The sequence below is a fragment of the Schistocerca cancellata genome, chromosome 11 (genome assembly GCF_023864275.1).
Source record: "Schistocerca cancellata isolate TAMUIC-IGC-003103 chromosome 11, iqSchCanc2.1, whole genome shotgun sequence".
Taxonomy (NCBI): Eukaryota; Metazoa; Arthropoda; class Insecta; order Orthoptera; family Acrididae; genus Schistocerca; species Schistocerca cancellata.
Genome location: NC_064636.1, coordinates 40,363,824 through 40,391,215, shown reverse-complemented (window position 1 = coordinate 40,391,215; position 27,392 = coordinate 40,363,824). Strand labels below are relative to the sequence as shown.

General features: G+C 38.5%; 1 protein-coding gene across 2 annotated transcripts in view; it reads left to right on the top strand.

Moving 5' to 3' along the window:
• LOC126108925 (pre-mRNA 3' end processing protein pfs-2) overlaps nucleotides 1-27,392 on the top strand; it is a 175,317-nt gene that overhangs the window by 2,284 nt on the left and 145,641 nt on the right. For both annotated transcript variants that reach the window (XM_049914295.1, XM_049914294.1), the window contains exons 2-4: nucleotides 3,202-3,353; nucleotides 6,285-6,402; nucleotides 18,025-18,176. In XM_049914295.1, the coding sequence (XP_049770252.1) occupies nucleotides 3,202-3,353; nucleotides 6,285-6,402; nucleotides 18,025-18,176 (422 nt within the window). The remainder of the gene's footprint in view (nucleotides 1-3,201; nucleotides 3,354-6,284; nucleotides 6,403-18,024; nucleotides 18,177-27,392) is intronic.

Here is a 27,392-nt window from a genome sequence, read left to right as displayed (position 1 = left end):
AAATTTATTATCCTTTAATTTGATCTGCAACTGTTCTGAATCAAGTCAGATGTTTTGGTATCTTTGTTTATCCCATTTCTGACCAGTGATAAATGGTGTATTTAAACTCGGCTACAATAATGTAAACTCCTGTGTAAAACATTGTACTATACCATTTAAAAGCAGCATTGAACAGTATGTAGCTAGATAAATAATATGTTGAAATACTTGTCCCAATTATAAAGGATAAGGAAAGTGTTGGTAGCATGGACAAGTCGGGTCGACAGAAGCGTCCGATCCCACGCGTCGGCTTTGACCCGTGACGTAAGGGTGTTGTCGTGTGTGACGTCATGACGGCGCGGAGTTTGGTTTGAGTGTGGCTGTCTCCAGTTCTGTTTTATCTTATTTTATTTACTTTTCTGATCTGTTCGTTCTATCTCGTGAGATTTTTTTTAAAAAAAGACAAAAAACACTAATCAGCTACTGAAGCATCTTTATCTTCTGTGGGTTGCAGGGGTTACGACCCCTGGGGAGGTGGGTGGGTATTCATGCATGGCTGTCTTCACTTACACGTTGTAGCTACGCAAGGCGTCTAAATTTGTTTATATTTAGTTTGCCCCCCACCCAAAACACCCCATTTCCCGCACTTGTCCTGTTAGTGTCATTAGGCTTCCTGTGGAAAGTGTGTGTGTTTGTTTTTGTTTCCGCCATGTTTGTGACGTCATGGGTCAAAGCAGACTGGTGGGATCGGACGCTTCCGTATTTCCGACAAGTCAGTACCAATGAAGTCATCCTCTTACTGTTGTTTCATCTGTTCTGGTGGTTGGTCGTTTATCACATATATATCTGCATTTGTTCATTTACACATCATGCTCCCATCAGAGCCTTCAAGGATGTGGACTGAGTCCAGGTATACACACCAAAGCAGTCACTGCAGGTTACATCTCTAAAGTATTCTGACAACAAATTGTGAGTGATGCTAATTATTCACATTGATAATCATAGGATTTACTTCTTGGTTACCTTACTTAATGTATGGGGAAAAAACCAGCTATATATTTCATGAATAAAAGTCTGTTGACCACCTGCACTCCAGTCCTTCAAGTTCCCATTTCCGAAATATTTTTGAGAAGAGCAAAATGCTATAAGAGTCATAAAATTTGTTCTTTGGGACTGTTTTGTCCCTCATTTTATCAGTTCATTTCTGAATAGAAAGCAGGAAAATTATGTTATTATGTACCCTAATCTTTGTCATCTTGTTTGTAAGGTTGTTATAGTTTCCTTTCCTTTCAACGTACTCGTGTAGTATTCCATTATGTTACAGCTTTTGTGTATCTTATTCACCAGCTGAGAACCACAGTGGTTACATCACTTGTGTTATGAAAAAGATCATTGAAGTATTAAAAAAAAATTGTAACAGGAGAAATGCACAAAATTACACAGTTATCACTATGGTCATACTGTACTGGATGATTGTGAATCTGCTACCATCACCAAATTTGATTAGTGGAAAATGTAGGGAGAATTCAGGGAACAGCTGCTTTGTCATCGGATTCCTTAGTCATGAGATGTGTGACATGTGAGTGTCCATCTAAATTTGTTGGAAGAGAGAGAACAACAAACTCATTGCACACTACAACAGGTACTCTCCAACACAGCTTGGCAAATATATTACTTTCTGCCATACACACCTAAAATATTGACCATAATGATAAATTTAGAGAAGTAAGGCTTACTCTGAGGTGTAGCAAAATTATTGTACTCGCAAGTCATGTCTGAATGCAATTGGAACACTGCAAAATAATACATGAATCCATCAACACATTGCACAGTCACTTATTTAATAAGATGTAGGAGTTCATTATTTGTTTATTTGTGGCAAGAATGTATCCTCATCCATCTAGATACTGTGATATACATTCCATTAATGACATTTAACAATCATAATTACATACAGTATGGCATTCAACTGCCACATGTATATAATGTGACTTCAAAGTATGATCTACTAGTAATCTGTACAACATATTTCTATTTAACCTAAAATATATAAACTCTGTGAAAAACTGAAGACACGTAACTAAAAGATTGTGAGAGATATAATGAGTAGGAAATATGAAAGGAGAAAGATCCCATCTTAGTCACCAGGAGTTATAACTCATCCTATTACACACACTACACACCCCTTACAGCATCCTGTTAGTGTCCGCTAAGGAATATTTTGATATTTCACAAAATCAAAATTTTATTTTGCAGTATAGTATTGTTATAACTATAAGATTAATCTAATGTTAATACTGTGTAAACCTGCATGTTTGATCTCTGCTGGCTGTGGTAACAACACTTCGTTTCTCTGATGTTTAAGAGGAATTAAAAATGAGTGTTGGTTAGGATGTGGACATGCAACGATGGAGAGGTATGAGCTCCATGCGCATAATGTCATCATTGAACACTTCACTTTCATTACCTGCCATTGGCACTTTATCCAGATTTAGCCCACTGATTCTAAACTGTTTTGGAAGAAAAACTGAATCATAATTAAAGAACCAGCAGATAAAAATGAGTCTGTGGGTGGCTTGTTTAGATGTATTTAGAGGCAACTGTCAGGGCTGAAGAAAGGGGGGGGGGGGGTAACACCCACAATATTTTATAAAATGCCTCGTGAAACTGCAATTTAAAATTGTTATTGTTAAAATTATTCTTTTTAAACATGAAATGTGGTAGTTCTATGATCTAGTTTTGTTTTTTTGTTGTTTTCCAATATCGCTTTTGGCAAATGCTAGGATGGTACCTTCAGGAAGGTTATGGCAAACCACCTGTGGGAACAGATCCTGTGTCTTCGTAAAATGATCATCAGGTGAATAAATTACTGCTGCTGACCTGAGATGATGATAGTTCAAGATCTTCTCACATTATCCAATTTTAAGATTTTCATGGTCCTTCTAAACCATTGAAGGCAAATGCTGAAATTATTCCTTTGAAATCAACATGGATTTTCCTTCACCAGTCTGAATTTGTTCTCATTGTTTAATGGCCTCATCACTGACAGTTTGTAAAATGCTTATCTTTCTTTACTCCCACCCATTGTTGTCAAAGGAATCTGTTATGGTGATAGTTAAATGATAATCTGTAGTTTTTATATGGAAGCTTCTGGTTCCTGAAATAAGTTCCGATTTCTACAGTAGACCATTTAATAATTTATTCACTTTTTTGTTTTTTCAGTCTCGGGTGTGGCAACGTGATTTCCGAGACAGACGGTCGCTGCAGCCGGATGTGCTGTACTACCCAGACCTCCAGCCACCCCCAGCGTATGCAGATAATCCCATTAACTCGGTGACCACACGTTTTGTCAAGACTGCTACCAATAAAATGAGGTAATGTCATTGCTACCAGGCCAACGTTGTTGTTTTTCTTAAGACAGTTGCTGTGTTTCCTCACAGGTGATGGTGATGTAGGAACAGTATTTTAAGTCACCCAACTTTTCACTGTCTCGAATTTTTGATTAATTCTCCCTTGAGCCTATGTCATAAATGACTGTTTCTGTGATGTTTCGTGCACAGATAAACCTTACCAGTCTGTTCTCTTCGGACCTATTACTCCTTTCCCACAGGAGAAGTAAATCGTGGCTTACAAAGGTCGCAATTTTATGTACTTGTATGAGTTTTCATCTGCTGCCGATTGGTGAGTAAATGTTTCGTAGCCATGTTTGTGACATTTGTCTGCTCAGTGAGCGTTTACATAGTAATAAATTATGTTTAAGTGTCGTACATCCCCTCCCCCTTCCAAGATATAGGTTGTGACAACAGACTGATCTGTGGGGCAGCCTGTGGCCTTGGAAGATGACAGTTTGATTGCGAGTTGATGAAGTTAATACCTGTAGACATGAAATTAAAATTGTGGTAACAGGCTTAACTGTTGTGATTTGCATTCCTCACTGGCAACATTTGCACGCATGCGTGCAATCTATTTTTGACAAAGGCCTTATTGCCTGGAAGCTTACTTTGTGATAGTCTTTTTGTTGTGCCTCTCTGCAACTCAACATCTCTGTTATATGGTGAGTAGCAATTTTCATAATATTTTCGTTTAACTATGGTTGGTATAACTAGAAAATAGGAACGATTTTATGAGGACGATGATAAGGTACACATGGAGTCCCAAAACCCACCAAAAGTTTCAATAAAGTGAAATTCTCTAATGTAAATAATTAACAAGAAATTGTAATGACAATGTGCAGTTTTGGACACAGAAAGATCATGGCTACATTACAATGATATTTGATTTTGGAAATAAGTACATCTTGAGGTTTGAACATTCTGGAACACACAAATTTTGAATACAAATAAGTTTTCGAGTATAAAGTGTTTGGAAGAAATAACACACTTATTGGAAAGAGAAAAATGAGGGCTTTCAGATGAGCTGTACCATTTTAGAAAACTATTTGCTCATTGACAATTTCACCTCACCTGATTTGCGCATGTAGTAAATCACCAGTATTTTTGCCCATAAAATATTTGCTTTAAACTAGCTATAATATTATCATTAATGATGAGAAACTGCATAGTGAACACTAAAGTTTAGAGATTCCCTACTTATATAAGAAATTGGGTATTTCTTGTAGCTATGGTATGTGTAATATTAACAAAGACAAGGAGGAAAAAGTATTATTGGTGTCAGGAGTGGTACAAGAACAAGTAGGGGCGTCTCACACTGTTCTCTTACAACATTGAATAAAATTACATTGTGATTGACAGATTACAGTGGTGGGGGCAGTGTTGCCAGCAAACAGTTAGTCACGCTTGACTGGCACGTATGAAACAACAAACTGCTCTTGCAGCACTTAAGAATGAGTGTGTGGTGATTGGCTGACCCGTACTGCTCTGCCCCCCTGAAACATCGATCACAAAGTTGTTGTAATTGGAAAAGGTTTTAGGTAATTTCTGTTTTATTATTATATTACAGAAGTTAACGTACTTGGAAGACAAGTTGCTTGATACGATTTCAATCCCTATTTTTGAACTTGCAAGAGAATCAGATTTTCTAAGTGCCATACTTTCCTCCCTCTATCCTTGGAGATGAACATAACTGTGGTGCTATAAAATGATGCAGAAGTGGTGGTAGAACATACTTGCACAGTCGTGTTTACAGTTGCAAGCATACACAATTGATGATGGTTAATTGTAGGTAAGTATGGATGGATTTCTCATTCCTTTGTGTCTTGCCTTAAAAATATGTTGTCCCACAACTACTCTTTTATCATATAATTCTGTAATATGTGTGCTTGCTATTTATTTTACAGTTACTTTAGAACTCTGTAAATTTGTGTTGTGCATGGAAGCCATGTAGCATACAAATTTTCAGGTGGAAGGACAATCTCTTGTTGTTCTATGTTCTAAGTTTTATAATTATTTATAGTTCAAACCCCATTTTTTAAGCAATTGTTCATTGTTGCTCAGGAATTGCAGTAGTCACCAAATGATGACATTGTGGGAAAAAATCACATTAGCGGAGTGATATGGTTTTAAAATATTAAGAATGGCTGTTTTATTTAACACAATAAAAGCTTAAAAATACTAGGAGTATAAGACACTATAAAAGTAAATCATTTGGTTTTCTTATCGGCTAGGGAAAACAATTATTTCTTTTTTTTTTTTTTTTTTTTGTTTTGTTTTTAATGTGCAAGCAAATAAACTTTTTGAATAGTAGACATTGATTAAAGCTGTCGTTCTCAACCACACTGAAAACCCTTCCACGGCAGCAAGTGGGGGCACTGAGTTGAAAAAGGCTGAGAACCACTGGGTTAGAGAATGAATTTTGTGGTATCAGTAAGTGAAAACTTATAATCATCATGTGGTTGTTAAATGATGTGTCATTACTAAGAAGGCACAATGATTCTTTGTGTAGGTTGGTGCAAAATTCAGGGGAAAAAGGAAAACTAAGGAGAAGAAAACAAAAATGATATAAGTAACTGAGCCATCTGCTTCTTTGTTAATTATAGTTATAATGAAAATTGTTAGAAATAAAGTTTAAATGGTATAAAAAATCAGAATGATTATCTTTTTTGATATATACCTGGAGGATAGAGAGCGATTTTGTCAGTCACCCTCCTTCCTACAATAAGCATTTTGTTTCAATAAAAGCATGGTCTCTGTGCAATTTGGTCATGCTGGACTTGTATCTCTGTTTTAGTAACAGCTTAATTTGCTGTGAAGTTTGTTCTCCAGTAACATTAACAATGCAAATGTCAAGAAATTACTCAGTGGCTCGGTACTTTGGTCTGTTATAGTTCAGTGTGTGCTGTTTTCCAGGTGTCCCATATTCTGCATGGCGTGGACACCGGAGGGGCGCAGACTGGTCACAGGAGCGTCCAGTGGAGAGTTCACATTGTGGAATGGACTCACGTTCAACTTTGAGACAATATTGCAGGTGGGTTGGTTAACAATATCCTCACTGCTTCGCTGTGCGCTCGCTTCAGGACTCTGCTGGTTTGAATTGAGATTGACAATGTGCTGTGAGTATTTCCCATTTCTTCATCTGCATTATTCGTTATGTATTTATGTGTTTATTTCGCATAACAAGATTAAACTGATCAAGCCCACTTCTACATTTAACCATACCTCTTTCATGATGTGCATAATACTTGAACAGTAAAATAATGATGACGACGGTGATGTGGTAGTGATGATGATGATGATGATGATGATGATGATGATGATGATTACAGAAGCTGTCTGAAATGTAAAAAAGTTCATGGAGGGAATTTGTAAACTCTTTAAAATAAATATAGGTGTAAGACTAGATGGCAATTTAATCTCTAGTTATCTTTAACTGTTTGTTAGAGGGGGAAAAACAGTATGAATTTGGAATGAAAAATTACAAGATTAAATATCACCAGTGAAATTGGTAAGAAACAAATACTTTATTGCCTGGGATTTGTTAGCGATTTTGCTGTGTTGTCTGAACATATAGCAGATGCAGAAATACGTGGCAGTGTTTTGGAACAGATAGCCAATAGACCAGGATAAAATTTCTGCAGTTCTAGCCAAATTTATCACAGACACAAGAAAGATTCGCCAGTATTTTAGACAAACATTGGTCAAATGGAAAAGGGCAAATAATATGTACAAGAGAGAAGTCAGTAAAATGCATTAGAAGAAAATGAAATCATTCACAAGATGAGAAGGACGCATGGGATAACAAAAAGTAGTTACAGTAAAAATTGGACATCAAGAAATTACAATACAATAATGAAACCAGAATGACCCAGTCCAAACAAATGCCCAACACTGAATTGTAATGTAAACAAACTAAAAATATTGGAGAGAAGTATCATAAGGAAAATTTTAGGTCAAATAAGAAGTACAGAGCCCTGAAAATTAAGAAGCACTATTGCTGGTGAAATGTATCAAAAAATAACAGACCATACGGAAAAAACAAACAGTGAAAACTGCAGGTTCAAATATCAACAGTGTAAGAAAAAGATGGATTGCTACCTACTGTAAAGACGAAACATTGTCAGAGACAGGCACAGCTGGAAGATACTTACACATTAGCTTTTGGCCACAGCCTCCATCAAAAAAAGAAAAAGCAACCACATCCATTCACATAAGCGAGCACACGTCATTAACACGTGACCACTATCTCCGGAAACTTGGACCAGAGCTGCCGGACATGTCAGTCCTGTGCGTGAGATGTGCTTGCTTGTGTAAATGAATGTGGATGTGTTTCTTTTTCTGACAAAAATTATGGCCAAAAGCTAATGTGTAAGTCAGTGTCTTTCAGTTCCACCTCCTTGTGAATTAACGTGCCATCTTTATGGTAAGTAGCGATCTATCTTTTCCCCACTTTGTGAAACAATAAGTAAAAGAAGGCATATTCTTTGGACATTCATACTGGGTGATTTTTCGAAGTGGTGAAGAATGCAGGAAACAATCCCTAAGAGGATAACGAGCAAAAACAGTTATATGGCCACATGGTCAGAAATGTTTTCCAAGGGAGGAATATCCTCTTCAACGTGGAGATAAAAGATCTGTGACAGTCTACTATCAGCACACGGCAGGTGGCCACCAGCATGGGTTAAGCCAAATGACTGTGTGGGACATTCTCCACCACAACTGCCACTATCCGTATTACTTACGACACATGCAATCTTTATTAGCTACAAACTTGTCTCCATGGCTACAGTTTTGTTGCTGGTTCACCACACAGCCTCTACTGTGCTGAGATTTCTGTTATCTATGCTATTCACAAATCAGGCTATCTTTACTAGGGGCAGAACCATTAATCTTCACAACACTAACATGTGGTTCGCAGAAAATCCCCACGGAATGGTGGCAGTAAATCATCATTGGCGGTTCAGCTTCAGTGTGTGGGCAGGGATTATTGGTGACCAGTCATCCTTCCAAAAGGTATCACAGGCAAGGCATATCTGCAGTTCTACAGATGAACCCATTTTGTCTTCCAGAAGATGTGCATTTGGTGCTCCAGTCACTGCCCTCTTGAAAATGGGGCTAAAACAACACTACAGATGGAACATTCCCACTTGCCTGGTGTGTTCTCCCTGCATGGTACCAATTACAGCGTAGGGGCAACAAAAATTTGATTTTCAGTGTTTCGCGCAATTATTGATCGAATTTAAAGTATTGTTACAAAGTTTACACATAATTTCAAACCTTCATGAAACTTGTTCTTACTGACATGCCCAAGAAAATAGTGAAAGGAAAAAAAAACTTGATTGCTTACAACATCTTTGCATTTCATTCAGTCAGCAAGAGGTGCGACATTTTAATTTATTGCTTTTAGTACTAATTCTGTTCACAACACATTTTGCAGGCAGTACCCATGTATACCACTGAGTGCACCAGCAAAATTATATCATTGTATGACACACAGTTCCAGAGAAATGGCATCATAAACACTGAGATGTGTGAAAAACTAGCTTTTGCTTAAAATGGAGTGCAAATTGTCCAGTTTATATTTATCCAGTGATTCATAAAGAGAGCACTTAGCAACTTCCAACAAACTTTAATCATAATTTCAAAACTTACCTAAACTTTATCTGCCTTGCATGCTTAAAGGCAAATATTTAGCTCATTTGTAAACTAATGACTTTCAAAGCTGTTTTACACTTGGGAGTTCGATTGTTTAAAGAATGGGGGGGGGGGGGTGTTTACTGGTTAATAAGACACTGGAGCCAAGAAGTTAAAAAATATTAAGAAAGAAGCAACATTAAAAGCAGAAGCAGCAGCAGAAAGAGAGATTTTCAGAATGAAGGTGTTATATTTAGGTTGATTCCAAGGCAGAAGCAGTAATATGACAGATAGAAAGTGCCCTGCAGAAAGAATGTTGACAATTGAAAGAATATTGGAGGAACAGGAAAGAGCAGATTAAGGAATTGAAGTTTCTGTCCCTAGTTGGTCAAAGTGGGGGAGAGGGAAGAAATGATGATAATAGTTACACAAATGAATATAAGATACTTAAAAAATGTCAGTCTTTATAATAGCGTGTTAAGCAATTACTTTTGTATGTTCTTATTGCAAACATTTAAGAGATTTTTCATAGAACTACAAAAGACTGTTAGAAGGGAAAAATTGCTGCAAGTTCTGAATAGACTGGAACTGTCAAAATGAATGCAGTTCAGAACCAGAAACAATGTTAACAGCTGCCTGAATCGTGTTACAATAGATGGCAAACAATCCAAATAGTTTAGAGCAAGCTGAGGGATTTGATAAGGAAGTATGCTCTCACCAACATTCTTCAATATAGCTACAGATAACATCATAAGGAAAGTTTGCCACAGATCAACACCAGACGATAAGGAAATCTTAGTGTATGTGTATGATATGATGATATGTGGAGACAGGGAGCAGAAACTGGAAGAACTGTTAAATACCTGGCTGAGGGTAGTTGAGAAAACAAGCATTAAAGTAAATGTATCGAAAAGTGAGGTAATGAAAACTAGCAGGGGAAATAAAAAAAATTAATGTTGTAAGTTGTAATGGAAAAATTATTAAAGAAGTAGGTGCTTTCAAATATAAAGAAAATAATTTAACCAAGAGAGGAAGCAACACAGAACAAATTTTAGAAAGGATAGAAAACGGCCCAGAAATTTTGTTATTTTGTATCAGGCACAATTAGGAATTGCAAAACACCTGCCAAAGCATAGATCTTGATATACAAATCATCTACTAATTTTGACGCATGGATCAGAATGTTGGAACTGGACAAACAAATATCTGAATTGAATACAAGTGACGAAGGTGTTCTTTCTACAATGGTTCCTGTGTGAGATGAGAAAGGACGGTATAAAAACTGAAATGACACTAAATGCACCTCAGATCGATCCACTAAAAGGAAGTGTGGAGAGGAATAGGGTGAAATGGTTTAGTTGCTTTAACCAAAAGGGAAAAGAAAGACTACCAAGAAGAACCCTGGAATGGATGGAACCTGGAGAAGACCTCAAAACAAGATGGAGAGGCCAGGTGAAGGATGATGTGAATCTGAGAGGGCTAGAATGGGAGGAATGCTGAATGGTAGACTGTGAGGAAAAAGAGAAGAATGGAAGAAGCTTCATGAATGACCTGCATAAGCAGAAATATCTGAGGAAGAAGAAATGTATGGCAGCAGCACAAATAAGATCAAATGTGGAGATGTTGGCTGGTCAGCAGATGATTGAGCTATAATAAAGTTAGCATATTATATTGATGAAGGAGGTGTGGTTATTGTGTACAGTGTGACACAAATACTGGTTGGCAGAAGGAAACAGCGGACACAGGCTGAGAAGGAGGATGGACCAATAATAAAAGGTAGTGGTCTAAAATGCCTGGGAATTTATAAGTTTGGACAGATGCTCAGGATAAATGGGTGGGCAAATGCCCAAAATTCATAAATACCCCGGCATTTATGCATTTTAAAGATTAATTGATAAGCAGCACTTATAAAAAAAATGGGCTGATATTTTATATTTGAATATAATCTTCAATAATATTCTGAGATTTGGCACAGATTATAAAGTGTGTTACATACAAAGCGATGACTTAATGAGAATGGCTTTTTTTAATACTAGATTATCACTACGCAGCTGTTTAACGTGGTGTCCGTGTGTGTGTGTGTGTGTGTGTGTGTGTGTGTGTGTGTGTGTGTGTGTGTGTGTGTGTGAGAGAGAGAGAGAGAGAGAGAGAGAGAGAGAGAGAGAGAGAGAGAGAGCAGCGGGCACTCACCTTTGGTACAGCAAGAAAGAAACATTCCACATGGGAAAAATATATTTAAAAAAAAGTGCTGTGACTTACCAAACGAGAAAGCGATGGTACATAGACACAATAAAAAACACACAAACATACACACAAATTTCAAGGGAATGACGAAAGATGAAAGGATGTGGGTTCCTTCTCCTTCCCTCTTTCCTAATGAAGCAACCATGGGTTGCGAAAGCTTGAAATTTGTGTGTGTGTTTGTATGTTTTTTATTGTGTCTATCTACCAGCACTTTATCGTTTGATAATTCACAGCATCTTTTATTAATATTACCAAACGAAAGTGTTAGCATGTTGATAGACACAGAACCACACACACAAAATTCAAGCTTTTGCAACCAACGGTTGCTTCATCGGGAAAGAGGGAAAGAGAGGGACAGACGAAAGGATGGGGGTTTTAAGGGAGAGGGTAAGGATTCATTCCAATCCCGGGAGCGGAAAGACTTACCTTGGGGGGAAAAGGGACAGGTAAGTGCGCGCGCGCGCGCACACACACACACACACACACACACACACACACACACACACACACACACACACACACATATCCATCTGCACATATACAGACACAAGCAGACATATGTAAAGGCAGAGGGTTTGGGCAGAGATGTCAGTCGGGGCGGAAGTACAGAGGCAAAGATGTTGTTGAATGACAGGTGAGGTATGAGCGGCGGCAATTTGAAATTAGCGGAGCTTGAAGCCTGGTGGGTAACGGGAAGAGAGGATATATTGAAGGGCAAGTTCCCATCTCCGGAGTTCTGATAGGTTGGTGTTAGTGGCAAGTACCCAGATAACCTGGACGGTGTAACACTGTGCCAAGATGTGCTGGCCGTGCACCGAGACATGTTTAGCCACAGGGTGATCCTCATTACCAACAAACACTGTCTGCCTTTGTCCATTCATGCGAATGGACAATTTGTTGCTGGTCATTTCCACATAGAAAGCTTCACAGTGTAGGCAGGTCAGTTGGTAAATCACGTGGGTGGTTTCACACGTGGCTCTGCCTTTGATCGTGTACACCTTCCGGGTTACAGGACTGGAGTAGGTGGTGGGAGGCTGCATGAGACATGTTTTACATTGGGGTTGGTTACAAGGGTAGGAGCCAGAGGGTAGGGAAGGTGGTTTGGGGATTTCATAGGGATGAACCTTCGTAACTTCTTGGTTCATCCCTATGAAATCCCCAAACCACCTTCCCTACCCTCTGGCTCCTACCCTTGTAACCGCCCCCGGTGTAAAACCTGTCCCATGCATCCTCACACCACCACCTACTCCAGTCCTGTAACTGGTAAATTATACATTCTAAAAGTAAAAACTTCAAAAAGTACTTTTTTTTTATAAATGCCCAGATTTTGGGCATTTAAAACTGCTTTGGGCAAGCATCAGTAATAATAGGTAAACCTTTAATCTACTCTGGAGTGCAGAGCGGTTTTGCATAATAAGAAGCTTACTGGACAGTTTGTTTTCAACTTTTATGGCTGAAATGTTGAAGGAGGCTGAGAAAGATTTAGTGTTGTGCAAAGGTAAAGCCGAGATGCTTGACGTATCAAACTTTGTATTGCAGTTATGGAATGATAATAGACATTTCATATGCAAAGAAAGTTTTTAAGAATAACAGTGACAAGTCAGATGAAGACCATGGAGAATATGCAAATCACATTGCCTATCCAGTTGTGTCCACCTTGGAAGGATCGACAGGCTAAATGATAGATTGTCATATTTTTTTATATGTGTTTTATGGGTATTAGGTTGTAGTCCAAGGCATATTTATCTGCCTCATGTTTCATTTTCCAATTTTGGAGACATTATAAGAGGCTCTAACAACTCATAAAACAGGTACAACATCAAAAAAACCTCAACAAGCCAAACTATTTATACATATCCACACCACACTTTATCAGACTGCCGCCTCAAACTCGAAGTTGCGCCGAGAAGTTTTGTGGATCTTGTACTGCGGAAGAGTTTTGCACTCTTTGCTTTATTTATCACTAAGGTCCACAAATTGTTTAATTTAAATCCTCCTTTTCTGTCAATGTTGTTTTTGTACTTCTGAATTTCTTCCTCACTACAAGCTCCCCAACACATGGCAGCATGAGTTTGCGATATTAGGCAGTGGTTCGATGACATCACGAACTAACTGTTGCATGGATGTATATAAATATTGAGACTGTAACTGCTATCTGAGTTGTTAAATCTTCTGATGTCACGAGCAGAGAAATATGCCTTGGATCATGACCTAATGCCATAAAACAAAAATTGGCAAATACGCAAATACCAGCTGTGCAAATCTGCATTGTATGATTAATTGATTGTCACATTCTATAAATCATATCTTTTCACAAGCAAATGACAAACAACACTTTTTACTGGCGTAGTTAGACAAATTTGTACGATTTAGTAGATATAAACAGCACTTGAGTAATGCAAGAGGAAGAGTGGTGGCTTTTCTTCATAGTAGCTGTTTTTTGACCGTATAGATGCAGAAAGCGAGTGTCTTCTAAGAACCAGTAGATGTACTGTCCCTGGTGTCTAGGCAGGCATTTTTGCAATATGTAGGTAGTCAGCCCAAACAAATTCTTCTCATTATTGCTGCATGTCCGCAGCTCGTGGTCTAGTGGTGAGCGTTGCTGCCTCTGGATCACAGGGACCCGGGTTCGATTCCTGGTTGAGTTAGGGATTTTCTCTGCCCAGGGACTGGATGTTTGTGTTGTCCTCATTATTTCATCATCATCATTATTTGTGACAGTGGCTAGACTGAACTGTGTCAAGAAATTCGACTGTGTAAAAGTTGGGACTTTGTACAGGTACTGATGACTGCGCAGTTGAGCACCCCACAAAGCAATCGTCATCATCATCATCATCATCATCATCATCATCATCATCATGATTGTTGCATATGACATGCAGCAGGTGGGCAATGGTGATTTGAAACTTGTGGCAGACTGAAACTGCATGCAGGAATAGGACTCGAACCTGAGACCTTCACTGTTCACGGGCAAGAGCTTTACCAACTGAGCTATCCGACCATGACTTATGACCTGCCCCTCAGTCGGCAGTTTTTGCCCACAAAAGGTGATAGCCAGGTTCGAGTCCCATTCTGGCATACTTTTAATCTGCCACAAGTTTCAAATCAGTGCACACTCCACTACAGAGTGAAAATTCATTCTGGAATGTTGATTTGTTTCTCATTGCAAACACAATGTTTTTTAATGTTGTTTTTATGCACCAATTCATAGAATGGCCGCAATTTAGTTTAGAGCAGTGTTCTGTTTAACAGTATATGCTTACAGGGGCAGCAAAGTGCAGATAAGTAGGGCAAGGGAATTATAGTGAATAAGTTATAACTGATATTTAGATATCTGTTCTTATCAACTGATCTAGTGACTAAGAATAACCTATGTAGACACAGTACTCAGACGGGGTGCTGACTTGTGTGGAAAACCTAAAAAATTGGATATTCACAGGGAGGTCAAATCTACTAGAATAGTCAGAGAAGTCTCAGAGAATTCTGAAAAACTCTATGGTTAGTAGAACTATTTGTTGACAAAAATAAATATCTTTGTCATTTTGTTACAAATCTTTCTTAGACTGTGCTTTGGAAACAATCATTTGTGGCCTCTTAAAAGACTAGTCGAAGAAGGCAATGAATTGTTGTGACATTTGTTGCTTGGTGGCAACTAACTGCAATGCACTCACTGACCCAGGAGCCTTCATTACTGTCTATGGACTCTCGTTCCAGATTAGGTTTCCATTGCACGAATGTGTGTGACAGAATGCTGTGTGCGTGTCAGAATTTATCATGTACCTGTGAATTTTTTAAATGGCTTCATTGTCCACCTTCTTCTGTAATTATTTATTTATTTTTGTTGATAGTGACCCACTCTGCCTTCACACAAGTAGCACCAAATGTCTATGGCCAAAGGACTTAAGTGGCGTATGGCAATTATGTGCAGATTGTCCTCCAGTTCCAGTTTCAAAATGATGTAGAAAGAAGAGCACTGCTCAGAATGACATCAAATTTGAGCAGCATATAATCACCGCAGGGGGGGGGGGGGGGGGGGGTGGGGTGGGGCAGGGAAGAGTTTTCCAATTGATGCCACTGTAAGCATCTTAACGTAAATGGGGTCAGCTGCAAATGAAATATTAATCACACTACATCAGCTATGGTTTGAGTTGCACATTACACAATCCATACTGTTTAGCGTGCATGACTGCACAAGTTCAGTACTCAACAGTTGTGGCACTGTGTGTCATATAAGCTCGTCCACCATTGCAAGGCCGTACCACATAAGATGGCAAAAATCTTTTTTTAATTGCCCTGAGGCCTAAAATTGTGGGGCCAGAAAACCACATAAAAAGCAAAATAACATCATTTTTTAATTGTCCTGGAGCCAAAAATCGCACAAAAAGTAAAAATACATCAGTTTCTAATTGTTGTAAGACTGACGTAAGACATGTTCAATATGCTGTCCTCATTTTTCTACCATAAGCTGAAAACGAGAAACAGCATGTTCCACAACAGATCAGGGGTCACATTCAGCATGTGTGATGCATTCCTTGCCTTCTGTTCAGCTATGTATGTAATTGGAGCACTGAACATATCTTTCAAATAAACCCACAGCCAGAAGTCACACAGGTTAGGATTAGGTTATCTGGGCAGTCAGGCTGTGTAGGGAAGTAATGGCCGATAATGCTGGCATTTCTAAAATGCCTCTGCAGCAGCCGCTATGCTGGTGGTGCAATGTGTGGAGGAGTGCCATCTTCCATAAAAATGACCCTATTCACACATCTGTGTTGCAGAACAGTTGGAATGACATTGGTGTACAAAATACTCTCATAGCATTTACCAGTGACAGTATAAGTAACAGGACTCGCAAGACTCATCTCCACCCTTGCAGAATGAAAAGTGGTATTAGTTGATGTGTGTGCGGATTTCCCATTGCCAATATTTTGCAATTCTGCATAATAACATGTCCCTGGAGATAGAAATGGGCTTCATCTTTCCACAGAATGTTCCATCCCTTCATTGTCCGCTTCCATGCAAGCAGGAAATTCCAAGGAGCACATTTGTCTTGCTAGCAGGTCAGCAGGTAGCAAGTCGTGAACGTGCGTGATTTTATATGAATAGCAATGTGGGACGTGTGCACTGCATGTTTGCACATGACTACTCAAGCACTCCTGCAATGCTGTAGTCACATCTCCGACAGGCATCGGATCAACTGCTTCCCTCCCTTTCCCACATTCACTTAAAAAAAGAACCCATCTTTTCAAATTTTATAATTTTTTCTCCAGATCATTAGCAGACAATGGACCAATGCCTTTCTTCATACCGTTGAGTGTCTGGAACTCCTGCAGGGCTGCTGGTGCACAGTTACTGTTCTTGTAAAAGAGTTTTACCAGCGGTGTACGGTCTTTTATGGAGACAGTAATGGTGGACATCTCGGACACAAATTGAGGAACAACCGTGCACCACGCATTGTTTGTGTGCATATTCCATATTCTGATGCTTACAGTACCATCCATTGATCCAATTTGTTTATTTATTATTATTATTTCCCCCTCCCCATGATGATGGCACCTGCATCAATAATAAGCTGTTCAAATTTAATGTCATTCTGAACTGTGGTTCTCTTTTTACAGCCTTTTGAAACTGGAACTTCAATGAAGGATATCCTGGACTCTAACCTTCCATTTGAATCAGTCTATCTTTTAGTGACAACTATATCAAAATCCCTACAGTAGTTCTGTAAATTAACCTTCATATACAGACAGAAAAACACAGCATGGGACATAATATGTATAGATTATTAACAAATAGCTATTAAAGCTGAAAGTGAACGATGTTGTCATTAAAAAAAATAGTATTGTGGTATGTACTCGAAAGAAAGTAATAGCAATAAATTCATCATGGTATTTTTTAATTTTATGAAAACTATAAGTGCATATTTATATTTAAATATTCAGAATTTCTTTCTTTCTGACTTTCCCATAGTCTCATCCTTCATGGTAATAGTGAATATATTATAAAAACCATTTAGTATGAGACACAATCTATCACTGCTATTGAAGTATTGATCTTACATTCCAATGATAATAATAGGAAATGTGTTTTTGTTGATATTTCTCATATATCTGATATTATTGCACAGTGACAGAATGGCAATGGAGAAGGATAACAAAGGAATTTCCAGCAGGGATGGTTAGAGCTTACATCTTACAGAAAAATTGATAGAACTATCAATCCTTGTCAGATTTGGAATAACGACAAACAAGTGATGTGCAAATCAAAAAATTTCATTTGCAGCCACAAGAACGAGTAAAAGTTGTTCAGACATACAACAAAAATAGGTTCAGTAAAATTTGTAATTTCAAAATGGGAATATTTTCTGATGTAACAAAAATGCCAACCATGTCTTTATACGCCCTGCACTGTCTGTCTGTTGCCACGTAGTGGCACTACATTGCCACTTCGGAAGTACGGTTATTCTTTGTGTTTTTCTGTCCCACTTAATACATAGCCCAAAATCAAATATCACACTAGTTTGATTTGGATCTGCTCAGTCAAATAACATTTTGTTTGCGATGAGAGACAAAACCAAGTTTGGCATTGAGAATGAGTGTTGTATGAAATACATAGTTAGTAGTATTTGTTGGAGCTGACTCCATCTACCCATTCCAAAAACGAAATTTCAAAAATGTTTTAAGTTGTGTGTATGTGAGTGCACACACTAGCAACAGATTATTTAGCACTAATCTCTTTTTCTTGTCACATGTCGAAGAATGTACCGTACTCTTTGCAGGCTCACGACAGCCCAGTGCGGACGATGGTGTGGTCGCACAATGACGTGTGGATGGTGACTGGGGACCACGCAGGCTACGTCAAGTACTGGCAGAGCAACATGAACAATGTGAAAATGTTCCAGGCGCACAAGGAAGCGATTCGTGGCCTCAGGTACTCTCTCTCAGCCTGCTCCTCATGCGATTGCTGTGCCCGAACCGTCACCGAAACGGTGGGAGAACAGTTTCTTGTGTCTCGGGGTGTCGTGGTTGAGGCTACATCTGTCTGTCTGCTTGTTCCTGGTACTCGACACTTTTTCCTTATGCTCTACGTGTTTAGAAAGTTGATTTGAAACACGTTATGTTGCAGGAATGTACTCTTTCACCTCACATGTTTATCCACAGCTATTCATCGTAGTAACTCTTCGTCAGTTTATCTTAGGGTCTGTGATATTACTCGCATTTCTTTCTAAGTCTATAAAAATGGAAAAACTGATAGAAATCGATCTTGGGGATGATCAGTTTGGGTCCCAGAAAAATGTAAGAACATGCAAGGCAATGCTTAGACTTATCTCAAGAAGACAGGCTGACCAAAGGCAACACGAAGGTGTAGGTTTAGAAAAGGCTTTTGACAATGTTGATTGGAATAAACATTTAGAAATTAGGAAATTGCTGGTGAGAGTTATTTATGGCTTATACAGAAACCTGGACCTAGTTATGGGAATCGAAAAACGTGAAAGGGAAGCAGTACGAAGGGATCACCATAAAATTTTTAATATCACCTTAAAAAATAAAGTTATATAATTAATTTGTTGTTTGTTTACAGCTACATGTCTACAGTCCTGGTACACATTGAAAGCCTCGTGCCACAATACGGAAGCACACTGTTAGAATAGCTGAAACAAAATGACGCCACCCATCTCAACTTTATAAGTGGGTTGCATCATTCAGTTTTGGCTCTTCCAGCAGTGTGCTACGGTTCTGCGGCATGAGGATTTCAACGTGTATCAGGACTGCAGGCGTGTACCTACAAACGGACAAAAAACTGATTATGTAACATTATTTTTTCAAAGTAATAATTAAATTTTATTCAAATTTCCGTTACTGAGGAGTAGGACATGATTGTAACCTATTCCCTTTGTTATTCAATCTGTGCACAGATGAGTCAGTAAACAGAAACCAAAGAGAAATTTGAAGAGGAATTAAAGTTCAAAGGTTATCCTGTGCCATAATTCTGTCAGTGCTGGGAAAGAACAGTTGAAGATCTGTTGAACAAAATTGATAGTGTCTTGAGAGAAGATTATAAGATGAACATACACAGCATTAAAGCCAGGATAATGGAATTTAGTAGGATTAAATTATGTGATGCTGAGCTAATTAGATTAGTAAATGACACCACAAGTGATAGACGAGTTTTTCTGTTTGGACAGCAAAATAACCAGTGATGATCAAAGCAAAAAAGGAATGGAATGCAAACTAGCAATTCCAAGAAAAGCTTTCCTCATAAATAGAAATATGTTGTCCTGGGATGTCAAGGAATTGTCAGTTTGGTAATGGAGGGATGTGTGAAACAGTAAAGATTGTGATAGCTGACCAAAGCTGTATATGGAGGGAAGTGTGAAACAGTAAAGATTGTGATAGCTGACCAAAGCTGTATAATAATTCTGTAGGCAGGTTCCAGTGGATGTAGGGTGCAGTAGTTTTTTCAGAGATTAAGTGACTTTAACAGATAGACTAGCACGTAGTCTTCAGATAGAAGACAGCAGTAATGACAGTGCAAAGACTACCAAAACGTAAGATACACATCACATTATCAATGGAAGACTTATTTTTGGAACAAATATGATCATATTGTGGTCCAGCCATAATGATTTCCATTGTTGCTAATGGCTTTTATTAGGATGAAGTGTTTGGGGCAAAAGAAAAAAGACAAGTTTCCTTCCTCATATTTGCCCTGCCTGAGATTGTGCTGAGTTCTAATAATCCCTTCATTGGCAGGGTATTTAACTCTAAACTTCCTTTCGTTTGATTTTCAAAGGGTTCTAACTTCCTCCTTTATCGTTTTTTCCCCTTTTGATAATGCCTTACAGTTAGATGTGTGCACTTGTTGGGTTAGTAGAGATAAGACATTTTCCTGATATTTCACTGTGCGGTATCACAACATTTCAAAAGAATTTCCGTATAAATTATGTATTATTCTGGCTCACAGTTTATTTATGTTGGAACGTCTCTGCACTTTAGAGCTGTGGAACTGTATTTACTATCACATAAGGAAATTTACGTTCTAGGAATTTTTCAGTGATCATTTGCAACAAGTCTTAATTTTTGGTCCGTAAGTACTGTACTGTTTGTCGGCGAGGTGTATTCCCATTTTTGTGTAAATACTGTTGAGTAAAGGACGGAATTATTTGTATGTTATACATAGTAGGGATAGCACTGTCAGCTGCATTTACTTATTTTATTCATACGTAACAAGTTTTCGGTGTCATGGTACACCATCTTCAGGCCTCTCTGTGACAGAAGGTGATTACTTTGATACCAGGAGTTGTATAACTTTCTGTAGAAGGTCCAAAACATCGGTGTCCACTAAACTACAGCTTCTTATCGCCTATGGTGTGTACTGCGGCAGTACATCAGCTTAGTTTCTGTCTAGCATGCACCAATGTTTTGAGCCTCCTTCATACTGTATATGGGATTCTCATATCAATGTAATCACTTGGAGTTATAGACAGGGTAAAGATGCTGTATCTACAAGGGTTGGAACTTTAATAGTGGCAACTATTTATTTACAGCTTGTACAAAATAGATAAGTTTTTCAAAGTTTCACTGACCTTCAAAGTAGTCACCAGCATTGTGTATAACCTGTTGCCAGTGATGTGGAAGTCGTAGGATACTCTTAGCAGTGCCAGTTGTGTTGACAGTTCGAGCTGCACAGTCTATTGCCCAACGAATTTGTAGCAGTTCTGAAGCGAATGCCGTGAAGTGTTTCCTTCAGTTTAGAAATCGAGTTGAACTCACGAGGGCTTAAGTCAGGGGAGTGCAGTAGGAAGTATAGCACTTAGCAGCCCCAACAGTCAAACAAATCAGTAACAGCTTGCACTGTACGTGTGTGAACATTGTGTCATCACTTCTGTCTCTATGCTGTTCATTTTTGGAACACAACCTGCAACCAGCTCGGAGACAGAAGTGATGACACTTTCTGCAGGACCTGACCATCATTTTGCAGGACAATGCTCAAGCACATACAATGCAAGCTGTTACTGATTTGCTTCACTGATGCGGTTGCTATGTGCTATACCACCTACTGCACTCTCCTGACTTAAGCCTTCGTGAGTTCAACTCGATTTCTAAACTGAAGGAAACACTTCATGGCATTCGCTTCAGAACTGCTACAAATTCGTCAGGCAATAGACCACACCACTCGAACTGTCAATACAACTGGCACTGCTAAGAGTATCCTACGGCTTCCACATCACTGGCATCGGGTTATACACAATGCTGGTGACTACTTTGAAGGTCAGCAAAACTTTGAAACACGTATCTATTTTGTACAAGCTGTAAAAATAGCAGGTGCTGTCCTAACATCCACCAGTAGATGGATGTACAGAGAATGATTTGTGCCTTTATATTGTTTTCTACTGCTTAGAACTGACAGTTTATACCACGATAAAATTATTCAGGATATCGTTTGTAGAATTCCTCCTTTTGGTCAGGTCTTGAGCATGTTGGTTGTTGTCAATGTTAGTTCTGTAAACCAAAGAATTCCGTGTTGGCGACATTTTTATTAAATTAATGAAGTTACTGGTTTTTACTGTACAACGATTATCAGACTATAAAAAGGACTGTGGTGTGTAGGGCAGTTAGTTGTGAACTGAATTGCGTTAAGTAAGTTCAGTGTAGTGCTTTGCATCCTGTGTGTTACTGCTCTTTTTAAGATCCGATTATAACTGTAGAAGCGAAACAGGTAATCAATTTAAATAAGTCAAAATGTGACCAAAACTCTGAATTCTCCATTCTAAACAATGGGAATTCCAGGATGGGAGATCAACAATATGGAAAGGATGGATTGCTGTTCGCCACATAAAGGAGGTGTTGAGTCACAGACAGGCAGAACCAAAAGAAGACTAGAAATATTTAAACTTTCAGACAAAGTCCTGCCTCACGAGTAGAACTCACACATATTTAAACACCAACAACAACTCGTACTTATATGGCTACTGTCTCTGGGTGCGGTCAGGTCTTAATGACTGGAGACAAGTCACCTGTGTGTGTGTGTGTGTGTGTGTGTGTGTGTGTGTGTGTGTGTGTGTGTGGGTACACATGTGCGTGTTGTTTTGTTATTGTTTGTTAAGAGAGGATGTGAGAGTACTACTTCTGAAAAAGGACTTTATCTAAAAGCTTAAATATTTCTAGTATTCTTTCCATAGTGTCTTTCTGTGACTCAGCACTTCCTCTATGTGCTGAGCAGCAATGTACCCTTTCTATATTGTTGTAATTCTCCATGTTATATAGTCATCATGGCTATGAACACACTTCATAACATTTTCATCACATGACTTTTCGCCAGTGCGCACGACTAGTGTTTTCAAGGGCTTTCAGCCAGTGAAGCATCAGAAATAAGAAGTGGTAGTGGGTGGTGCCCAATATGCCTGAGATTCAAGGACCAGGTGAATTCTACAGTTCATGTCTGATTAGTAGTTACTTAACCATAAAATTACAAGGAGAGAGAATGGCCAGCCAGTACTTATCTTCACCAGGCAAAATTCCAATTGCTGCTGATGGACACATTTAAAGGTAGGAAAAAGTATACTTAGCTACCAGAGCAGTTAATTATTTTCTCCACAGGGGAAAACAGTAGATTGGAAAGCAAGTCACGGTCGCTCAGAGACAAGGTTTAGAAGGACCCACTTGTTGGGACGATAGGAGGCAATGATTGGACGAAACAACATTTAATTGTTTCAGAAACTAGGATTAATATTTTCTTTTTTTTTAAAAGCATTTTTATCAGCAGAAATAAAATTTTGTCTCCTAAAGGTAAATACTGGCTTGACATACAGTTTCCTCATAACTTCACAGTTTCATAGAGTGAATTTCTATTTCAGTATCATTAGCAGTGAATTATCTAAACATGATCTTGGAAAGAGAAGGAGCTAGAAATTTTATTTGTTCAGATTCTTGCTCAGGAAAGGTAAATATCGATATTTAATGTGTAAAATTACTTTCACAGTGTACACACCTCTGAAGAGTAAGTTATATTCTTGAAAAGACTTCCTCGCCTTTTGGTAAGCCATTCTCGGGCACAACATTTCTGTGAGGTGTGCCATTCACAGAATGTATATAGGGTGATCTTGCTAAATGTGGATAAATTGCAGAAAATGATTCATGAGAGGATAAGGAGCAAAAAAGATTGTATGGACATACAACCAGAAATGTGTTCCAAGACAGGTACTCCCACTTGGAAATGGACATGAAAGGTGTAGATCATGACCTCTGTACCAGCACAAGGAGAGTAGCCTGACAGAAAGAAGTAACCCAAAATCTGTGTGGAACATTTTCCACATCTGCCACTATTCGTATCACTTAGGTGTGCAGGCCTTATTGCTTACGGAGTTATCCCAGCAGTAACGGTTTTCTCTCTGGTTGTTCTCACAGGTGAACACCGTACTGGGATTTCTGTCATCCATCCTATTCACAGATGAGGCTACCTACATGGGGGTTGGCATCGACAACCTTCACAACTCCCACATGTGGATTACAGTGAATCTCAACGGTATGGTGACAGCAAAACGTTGACACCGGTTCAGTCATTCTTCCGCGATGCCTCACTTGTGAGCGTCCTGTCTCCCATGCTGGAAGATGAACCTGTGGTGATATGAAAAGTATTGTGATTATTGCATGATGATGGTCCAGCTCACTGAACTCTGGAGTATGGAGCTAAAACACTAGTACAACAGAATATTCCCAATTACCTGATGTGTTTTTGTGTGTGCTTTCAGTTACTGAATCCCACACTGCCAATCATCTTTTATGTTCACCTTCAAATGGTTGTGACTTCCTTGAAATGCATTTGCAGCCATATGTTTGTATGACCTTTTGTTTTTGCTCCTTTTCCCCTTGGGTATCATGTCTTACAGTTCATCCTCATTTAGCAGTGTTACCCTGTAGACTTTCCTCTTTGTACTTTGGGAGAGTGGGAGAAAGATACTGAGTTATGAGGTTTGCTGGAATTGGTTAAAAATTGCTGTGGAAAGGCTAAGGTCCAGCTATGAGTCCTTGGTGGCAAAAGTTTTAATTTATTAGGAGCTGTTGTCAGAAACTGTGCACTGTTGGATAAGAAAACCATAGAAATAAGGCGAGATTCTGGGTTCGAGTACCAGTTTGGCACACAGTTTTAGCTTGCTAGGAAGTTTCAAGGGTGGACTTGCCTTTAGCCTCGGCAGGAGTTTGGCTTAGTTTGATGACAACATGGAGGGATGCTGTAACTCTTTCCAATGTTTGTATTGTGGTGTAGGGCATAACAGCAGTGAGGAGTACCTGTTGATGAGTCGAGAAAACAGAGATTATCAGTTTTTGCACCGCCATAATTCATTTTACTTTCTATAGATTTTATTTGGTGAATAAGCAAGTTTTCACATCGTGGCTGCTCACTTCTCATCCAGGGTGTTGCATGAAACATAGGTTTCACACCCTATGGCAGCATGGTCAAGAAAATGCTTGGTTATCACAAATTCAGGATGTTTGTGCTGCTCCTTGTCTTGCTGAACATCCCCATTAGCCATAATGTAAATATTCTGCACTAATTTTGTACACAACTGCACATCACATTTCTTGACATTGATCTTGCAATTTGCTGACATAGAACATTGATGACATTTTGCAAATTTGAGTATCACGTTTTACAGTCAATAAATATTTCTTGAATGACATAAGTAGCAGTAGGATGTAGCTCCATGAATATTTTATTTACTAACACCTGGGAGATTTTTTGGGATAAAACCATCAACAGTCAAGTGTGAAAGTGTGGTGATCAACACATTGTCTTAGGCTGTAGTCAGTATCACCAACAGTGGCACGACACAGTCACCAGAGGTCACCCAATTACATCGGCTGACAGTTTGGTCACTGTGCATTCGGTCTCCTTTGTCAGGTTTTGATGAAGTCAGGGAGGTTAAGTTGGGTTAGGGTAGAATCTATGCTTTCACAGAGGCTAGAATCTATTTTGTGTGGCGAGTACTGTACACTTGTTCCTCTGTTATTGGAGCAACTGTACAAGTTTTACGAATTTATGAGAGAAAAGAGAAACATTCTATTCCAGACTCAAGATGATCAGTGGTGACATTGAAAAGCAAATTAGAAACACTCTGCACAACATCAAATAAGTGCAGCAAAATAGGTATATGTAAATCAAACTTTAATGACTGTCATTCAGCATATGTGTGAAAGACAAATATAAATTTTTCAATAAGGTACTGTGAACACTTAGAAGCACTGAACAGTGGAGGCCACAAACACTGCATTTGAAAACCACCTCACATAGCAAAATCACTACACTTCTGTCATAAAAACACCTGTAAGCAGTACTAATAATTTGTATATAGCTAGTGCTCACCCACCAAAAAAGAGAAACTATAAGCATCAAAATTGACAAATGCCGCTTTCCTCACTTGAATACACAATGTTTTGAGGTTACAATCCAGGCCTAAAATTTCCAATTTGAATCTGCATGTGTTGCAGATGATGTACTACATTAAGTATAGACATAAGGTTGAAAAAGTTAGATAGCCACAGAACATTCATAATGCACATGAGATACTGTTCAGTGAATGATTATTAAATTTTTAGTTCGTTCAAAACTTGACTTCCTATAAAGTTGTGATTTCAGACTGCAGATTCTGAGGCATACTCATATTATTATCTTTGTTGCTCCTCAGGATGCACCGAGCTCCTCCTTTCTTGGACTGAACTTAAAAGTTTGTCTCAGTCCTATTTTTCACGTGGGAATATTAGTTGATTGTCAAAGAAAACACACTGATTTTAATTGCAATGACACCATCTGAATTCTTCAGCCAGTGTCTTTCGTAAGCACAATCCATTGATGTGTGTGCCACTGTGATGACAGTCTTTTGCACAAAAACTGATGTCATTTGATTTTACTTCATTTCTCTCACCCACAGTGAAAATTGCTGAATCTAAGTATGCTGTTAAATTTGTGGCAAAGTGTATAGTTGTTTTAGGATATGTCAGGTAATAAATGGTTGTACTGTGACATCAATATGTAAACACTATTAATTCTGCAGCTTCAACATCTAACTATTGGTAATATGTTTATGTTGAAATATTGGCAACTAAGTACATGCTCTGCAAATTACTGTGAAGTGTATACCAGTTAGTACTTCCCACTGTACTGCGTATTCTGTTCCATTCATATATGGAGCATGAACATCTGCAGAAATTTTGTTGAGTCTGGGAGGGGGGATAGCAAGATTTCAAAAGTTGCCATTTTTTACTTATGTAATTGAGTTGATCAGTTAAATCAAACAATGGAAACTCCAGGTAGAAATATAACCAATGTAAGAAAAGACAGATTGCTACTTACCATAAAGATAATGCACTAAGTTGCAGATGAGCACAACTAAGAGGCACTTACACGTAAGTTTTCAGCCACAGCCTTCGTCGGAAAAAGAGAAACTTGCACTATTTGTTCACACAAGTGAGCACCCCTCACTCACACATGACCACGAACTCCGGCAGCTCAGGCCAGAATGCCCAATTTGGTCAATTTTTAGATATTTCCTGCCATAAGAACTAAATTTTATAAGTGTCACAGCAAGCTGTAATATCTCAGAGAAATGATGTTTATCCACTAAGTATATGAATAAAAACACTGTACTACAGATTCCAGGAGAGGGAGGCCAGTGCACCTTTCTTTGTGCACTATAATTAGTCGGATCTTGTCCAAGTGTTGATAAATAAAATATTCGTGCTACTATATGGTGGTCTTTGTGAAGATGTCATTCAGTAATTTTAATATAGTTTAATTATGAAGTTCACCTGTATCCTTGGTCACACAAGGTTGTCAACAGATTTTTTTTTCATCAACTTCTGTTTTTACAGTTCTGAAAAATTATGTACCATTTCCATCACTGGAAACATCAACTACATGTCTTAACATATTCTGCATGCAAAAATGAAATTGATCTTTACTTTTCAAAAGTGGAACTTCGTTGCCATTTCCCAGTTTAACATGTATTTTGTCGTGCTATATGAACTGTGCTACACAACGTTGTAGTGTTGTTCAGTGCAGAGAATAAATTTGGAGAAACGGGTGTATTGCTTGTATGCGGACATACTTCTTACTTGTATGAATAAAAATATTTTAAATCATCAATAT